Source organism: Nicotiana attenuata, chromosome 1, assembly GCF_001879085.1.
Source record: "Nicotiana attenuata strain UT chromosome 1, NIATTr2, whole genome shotgun sequence".
Taxonomy (NCBI): domain Eukaryota; kingdom Viridiplantae; phylum Streptophyta; class Magnoliopsida; order Solanales; family Solanaceae; genus Nicotiana; species Nicotiana attenuata.
The window spans coordinates 67,153,584-67,161,002 of record NC_031989.1 but is presented as its reverse complement, the minus strand read 5'-3'; the positions used below and the strand labels follow the sequence as shown (position 1 = coordinate 67,161,002).

At 39.3% G+C, this 7,419-nt stretch overlaps 1 protein-coding gene across 1 annotated transcript in view; it reads left to right on the top strand.

Annotated features, from left to right (window-relative positions):
- The window catches only part of LOC109228080 (eukaryotic initiation factor 4A-15), a 4,009-nt gene continuing 1,079 nt past the window's right edge, over nucleotides 4,490-7,419 (top strand). The window contains exons 1-4 of the mRNA XM_019393263.1: nucleotides 4,490-4,648; nucleotides 5,388-5,457; nucleotides 5,636-5,742; nucleotides 6,114-6,544. Coding sequence (XP_019248808.1) covers nucleotides 5,390-5,457; nucleotides 5,636-5,742; nucleotides 6,114-6,544 — 606 coding nt within the window. The 5' untranslated portion in view covers nucleotides 4,490-4,648; nucleotides 5,388-5,389. The remainder of the gene's footprint in view (nucleotides 4,649-5,387; nucleotides 5,458-5,635; nucleotides 5,743-6,113; nucleotides 6,545-7,419) is intronic.

Sequence of the window (7,419 nt, the reverse complement as noted above, 5' to 3'; positions counted from 1 at the left end):
ACGAAATGCGTAACATATGATAATGTAGATCCCGGATCAATCTACGCATATACATCATAAGAAACACAAACAATATACATGTGACAACATCCAGAGACGACTCTAGATTCTGTCATCCTGCTAGAGCATAGATTCGATTCTGAGTACCTCTCGAACTTGGCACTGCACCTCTGCTTTTACCACGACCCATCAATTGCTAAAAACCCAGTGTTGGGGGTCGAACTAATGAAGAAGAACCAGCCACATATCCAGTCCACTAAGCCATACCACCACCTCCTCTGTTAGGACAATCGCGCATCATATGGTCATGTTGTCCGCAAGAATAGCACGCATCGGAACCTCGATAGCACTGTCCAAAGTGGGCCTTGCCGCATTGATTACAACGGGGTGTTGGGGTTCTTGTCCGACTAGTATCCCCATGATATTGCAATCCTGATGCTCACAAACTTTTCCCTGGAGTAGAATAGCTAGATTGATCAAACTGAGGCCTCTGAAACTGTGGAGGAGCACTAGCTATAGATGGCGTTGAACGCCTCAAAGACTGGGGCCTGAAACTACCTCTGAAGTCACCAAAATATCCTACGGATCTCGCCCTCTTATGATGGCCCCTATCATGTTCCCTATCTGCCCTCTGCTGGCGCTTACGATCCTCTAGTGTTTGGGCATAAGCCTGAATACGGGAAATATCCATCCCATCCACCAAGGAGGTTGTCGTGCACTCATTGATCAGATATGGTCCCAACCCGTTCACGAACTGGTGCACCCTATCGCTCATCTCGGCTACCATATGGGGAGAATACCTTACTAAAGAATCAACCTTGCCGAAGGTTCAAGAACTTATCAACTCTAGCTTGTTGTAACTCAATTGGCAAGTAGTGACGAAGAAAGACCTCAGAAAATTCCTTCCACGGAGCTGGAGGAGCGTTCGGACCCCTGTATCTCTCCCAACTACCATACAAAAAAACTGCTAAATCCTGTAACCGATAAGAAGCTAACTCTACCGCCTCAGTTCACTGGCGTGCATAATATATGCAATGTCTGATGAACCTGATAAATAACAGTCTGCGGGTCCTTTTCGCGGTCTGATTTAGTAAACATTGGAGGATCTAGATTAATAAAATTACGAACTACCTCACTAACCGATCTGTCAGCATCACCAGTACCCTGCCTCTGAGCCTAAGCGGCTACCAATCTAGTCAACAATTGCATTGCACTCCACATATCCTGGTTTATTATGTCAGACGGAGGAACTAGAGGTGCTGGGTCTCTCCTAATCTCCTCTTGAGGGAACGGAGTAGATGAGGTCTGATACAGCATCTCGCTCTGAGCCTCACTCTTGCCCGCTCTGGCTGGAGGCACTTGACTGGTACCCTCTCCCGTAGTTGTATCAAGTCGTCTACTAGTCATCTGCTTCCTAGTCAAAGGCATCGTTGAAAGAAAACAAGGTGAATATCAGAAATAAACACTAGAGACTCCGCTCTAACGCACAATATAGATTTAGAAGGAAGGTAACAACCCTAGATGTCTTGTAGCCTCCTGATTATAAATGTGGCGCGCTACATATCCATTAGCAAGACTCTACTAGACACGGCTCACAAACAACCCCTAGGATAAACTTGCTTTAATACCAAGTTTGTCACGACCCAAACTGGAGGGCCATGACTGGCACCCGGGCCATATTTGCCAAAAACTGACAGACATTTTATCTAACCTTTCTTATTATCCGTATGGCCGATGAGGCCAACATAACGGTAGACATGAATCATAAGCAACCAACAATGACATATAACGACATAAACATATATAACATGGGCCGACAAGGCTGTCATAAAGCTATATATAAGGTACGAGCCGACAGGGCCTCCGTGATAGACTATACAATAAAAATCAGCCGACAAGGCTATCTAAAGCTATACATGAGATGACACATGTCTATGAGCCTTTGAATGAATATAAGTGTTGTAACATTGTCGGGACAGGACCCCGACATACCCATAATGTCTATAATAAAAATGCATACCAAGACCACGACAAGTCCGGAGAAGGGATCTTGCCAGTAACTGCTGAACTAGGCATCCTACTGTGGTGCGGGGAGTTTCGTCTACCTGTCTATCTGCAGCACGACATGCAACATCCACAAATAAAAGAGATGTCAGTACGAATAAAGCACTGAGTATGCAAGGCAGGAAAGGATAAATAAGAATAGTAATGCAAAGAGAGATAGCGAAGATACAACTTATATATATATATATATATATATATATATATATATATATATATATATATATATATATATATGTATGTATGTATGTATACCCGACCATAATAGACTCGATAAAAATGTGACCGGCCATCATAAGGCTCGGTAGAATAGTACCCGGCCAAGTGGAGCTCGCTAAAATCTAACTGATCAGTGGTTTCACAATAGGTGCCGTACCTGCCAACTATGGAGCGGCTTGGTAGAGTAAAATAGGTACATATATATAATGTATGTTGGACTCATGAAATCACATTCTGAACCTTTCAGAGTGATGTAAGGTCGGTAACTTCCGTATTTGTTATTAGAGCTAACTCGTCATCATGAATCTCATAAGAATCAGGAAATACCAACAATATATGATAACATAATAATAAGAGAAGCAACATCTACATCAATCATTCCATAAGAAGGGAAACAATATAAGTACTGCTAGCTTCTAAGAGTGAAGTACCTTTGGAACCTCGTTCGTTTACATTATGTACAATCGGAGTCATGCAAAAGAAAGAAAGGGATAGCCTCACATACCTTGTATATACTGCCAAACCTCAAGCTATGCAAACATTACGGCTCCTTAGTCTACAATAAGAGAAATGATACTATCGTTATCGTTTAAGCATCATAACTATTATATATCGACCACAATCTATTTTATGATAAAACGGGCAGCACCTCCCCTATTTATATGACTTCCCACAAGTTACAACAATCACCAAACAGTTTAACAATTGTTACGAGCGGTAAGCTCGGTTCATGTCTAATAACATTATATTTCGAATACTTTCCCTCTTATTTATATTCAGGAAAATATTGACAATAACAACACAATATACTCAGGTTATTCTATAAATTTTTCAACCATAAAACGCTGCAAGAACACCTCCCAAACAGTCCAACAATCAACATCCTAACATGCCTTTCGATAGATATCTCACAAGTTCTAGCTTCAATGACTTAGCTGCAACTTGGATAAGTTAAATACACGCAGATTAAGAGGTTCCTTACCTTCAAAAAAATAGAAAAACTCCAATTTGAGATTACTTCACCACGAAGTATCCTTCCAACGCAACCACAAGAACAAGGAAGAGAAACTAGCAGGCACTTCGGGTTTCCCGACACTAGAACTACTTTGAAATACTTGGAATCACTTAGGGTTGATATGGAACTCTCGGGAGAGTATTTTTCAGAACTTAAACCACTTAAAACAATCCCCCCACACGAGCTGGAACCACACCAAAATCAGCAACCACAAGAAGAACAAGAAACTCACTAGCACCACGGGATTTCCGACACTTGATGTGTGTTGTTTGTCCTTTGTTTGGGTCTTGAATCATGAAAGAACTTTGGGAGAAGGTTTGTAGGTGTCCGGGGTCTGGAGAGAGTGAAAAATAATGAGTAAAAACGAGCTGTAGGCGGGGCTGACTGCGCAGTCTTGAAAAAACGCGAATATCTCTCTATTTTGATTTCGTATTGATGAATGGTTCTTGCGTTGGAAACTAGACTCGTAGATCTTCAATTCCCTGGGTGGATCGTCATGTAATTCCAATTATATCGGTATAAAAGCTACGTGACATTAGATCCAATTTTCTGTAGAATTATGAACGTAACTTGCGATAACTTCTTCTGACTTTTTTTCATACAACTTGCTTGACTTTAAAACTTATGATACGGATATTATATGATTCAGATACCTTAAAACATGATCTCCTTAGCATATTAAGCACCCCTAGTTTTACCTCAAAGGTACTCGTTTAACTTCTAACTTCTAATACTTGTTAACCACTCTTATTCACCCTTGTAACATTTAAGACCAGTATAATTAACTTAGTATAATCTCAAAGATAATCTCTTCTCGGATATACATCAACTAACTTACGACGCAATTTAATGTAGGCGAATATGGGTTGTAACATGATTGTTTCAAGTTATGTAATCATTTATGTTTTTCTGATTTAATATTGTTAATATTTTTAAACAAAATCATTATATTCACTCGTCTTAGCTGCGTGATGTGTCGCTTTGTGCACATCAATTATGTTACCGCTACATAAGCATGATTAACGGTTAGACGTTTGTTAATAATCATTCCGTTGATTATATTTGTTTAAGAAAAAAAAAAATGTTTCTCTAAGGAAGCCCTGAAAAAACCGGCACGTGTAGTAGTAGCAGTACAAATTCTTGCGGAGGGGCAAAATCGTGAAAGCAGAAAAAGAAGGCAACGCTTTTCATTACTTCAGGAACCCTCACACACACACACAAACTTCTTTCCTCTAACATCGCAGTCTCACTCTCAAAAGCTCCCACTACGTTCGAGATCCGAGGAGCTTGTGGAAAACCCTAATTTTCATCACTCTCTCTTTTGTCATATCTCCATCTTACTTTCATCTTCAGGTACGTTTCCGTTAGTTGAGATTTTGTGGCATTTATTTAACTGAACTATTACGTTGAAGTGCATAACTTGTGATATTGAATGCTGTAGAATTGGTACTTTCGAGTGAATGAGACAAAGCTGTTACTTATGGGTGTTAGCCTAGTTTTCTTTACTACTATTAGGACTTAGGACCCAAGCTTCAAGCTTTTTGATTGAATTCGTCATTCTTGAACAGAGAATTCTTTCACAGTCTCTCATTGCATTTGTCTGCCTATTCTTTAGCTGGTAGGTTAGGTGGTGGTGTGAGAACAAAATTTAAACGAAAACATTTAAGTTGATTCCCATAAGAAGTAAATCTTTATATCAAATCATTGTTGCATGTCTTCAGTAAATCTTTTAATGGGTTGAAACAGCCAGATAAAGAATAGGAATTTGCAAATTGAGAACTAACCAAGTAACGATTTGTTTGAGAATCACTGTAGAAAAGATGAAGATCTAAACTTTATCTTCACATATAATATTATGTAGTTCATTTTTCCTTCTCAAATTCAATGGTGCAGTTCTAAATGTGCAACTGAGGGGCGAAATAGGTGTTTTAACATTCTCTAAGTCAAAGCATAGTGAAATGAACCAATGAGTACCTGCTCATTTGTAATAAGTTCAGTCAACTTGTCTTGAGTTATGGTGATATCAGTTATTTGATAATGTTTAATTTTATCCATCATTCTTTGTTGCTGATGTGCGGTGAATGCTTTCCAGTCATGGCGGGTGCAGCTCCAGAAGGATCACAGTTTGATGCTCGTCAATTTGACACAAAAATGAATGAGTTGTAAGTAGCAGGAGCCAATTATTTCGTTGCTCTCTAATTATGCATCTATAGAAGACTGCACTTGCTTCTTCCTCATTTTTTTTTTGTTTTTTTCTGTATTTATCACTCGTATGAGTTATGATGGATGCATTTACTTATATATGCCAAAAAAATGACTTTTCTTGGATTTTCATTGTAGGCTTTCAGCTGATGGGCAAGATTTCTTTACTTCATATGATGAGGTTTATGATAGTTTTGATGCCATGGGTTTGCAGGAGAACCTTTTGAGGGGCATTTATGCATACGGTTGGTTGAAACATTTTTCCACTTTTCTTCTGCTTGACTAATGCATGCATTATAAAGAAGAAGGGGTGGTGGACTGTTAATATTCTAGGTACAACTGAGTACTTCTGTCCCCTTTTGTTTTGTGACATTTCAGTTTGGGGTTCTGGATCAATGTGAATGTTGTCCTTTTGCTTAACCAAATACCAAAAAAAAGGAAAAAAAAAAATGAAGAAAGAAACAAAGGAATTGCTGCACATACGAGCTCTCCCGCTCTTTCTGTTTCCTGTTAGATCTATTGATATTGTTATAGTGGGATATTCTCTTTGTTCTGGGCACTGTTCTATCCATTAATCAGTTTACAATGTACTTAATATTGGACTATTTCCATGTAGGTTTTGAGAAACCCTCAGCAATCCAGCAAAGAGGAATTGTACCCTTTTGCAAAGGTCTTGATGTAATTCAACAGGCTCAATCTGGAACTGGGAAAACTGCTACTTTTTGTTCTGGAATTCTGCAGCAACTTGCCTATGACCTGCTGGAATGTCAAGCTTTAGTCTTGGCGCCTACTCGTGAGCTTGCACAACAAATTGAAAAGGTCATGAGGGCACTTGGTGACTACCTTGGTGTGAAGGTACATGCATGTGTGGGAGGGACCAGTGTACGAGAGGACCAACGTATCCTTTCAAGTGGTGTTCATGTTGTTGTGGGAACGCCTGGACGTGTATTTGACATGCTGAGAAGACAGTCACTTCGCCCTGATCATATAAAGATGTTTGTATTAGACGAGGCCGATGAAATGCTTTCCAGAGGTTTCAAGGATCAGGTCAACTATTTTAGATTGAAAACTACCTCTCTGACCAATATGCTTTTTCTCTCCCACATATATGTGCGCATGTTTCTTTGTACATCCGTACCCTCTTGACATATCTGTTGTGAAAGGTTCTCTAACCAGTAAGCTTCTCTGAGATTTTTGTTATTATAACTCTGGTGCAATGAATATTTTCTTTTGTTAGTTTTCCATCGTACATGAAAATTGTGACTTGCGAGAAATGGTCCAATTGTTTGGTGCCAGGGGAGGGAGGGAGGCTCAGTTAATGGGAAAAGATGGTTGTAGTGCGCAGTGCTGTTAGAGTACTCAATAAGCTCAAAATTTTAGTGGAAAGGGACACAAACAAAATCTCTGTATTATTATCCTTTCTTTCATATCAAGTATGTTGAACTAAATCCATGACTTCATTCGCTAACTATGTGATGTGATAATTTCGTTTTAGCTTTACACTGTTGTCCAAGTTGTTTGGGGCCGAGACATAGTTGTTATTGCACCGTTATAATTGGGTGTGATTTTCTTTTTATCCTTCCCTTTTCCTATGGTGTCTTGAAGGTCTTTCAACATTAATACTCCCTCTGTTTCAAAAGATTGGCACTATATCCTTATTAGTCTGATTCAAAAAAATTGGCACCTTTCAATATTTCTTTAATAAGAAAGCATTTATAGCCACACAAATGTTATGGTAGGTTTCAGACCACAAGTTTCAAAAGTTTTATTGCCACACAAATGTTATGGCTTATTTAAGACCACATATCTCAAAAGTCTTCCCTTCTTTGAAGTTCGTACGAAGTCAAACTAAGAAAATCTAGAGGGAGTATGACTTAAACTAGAACACCACTCCCCCCCCCCCCCCACGACACGTACACTCT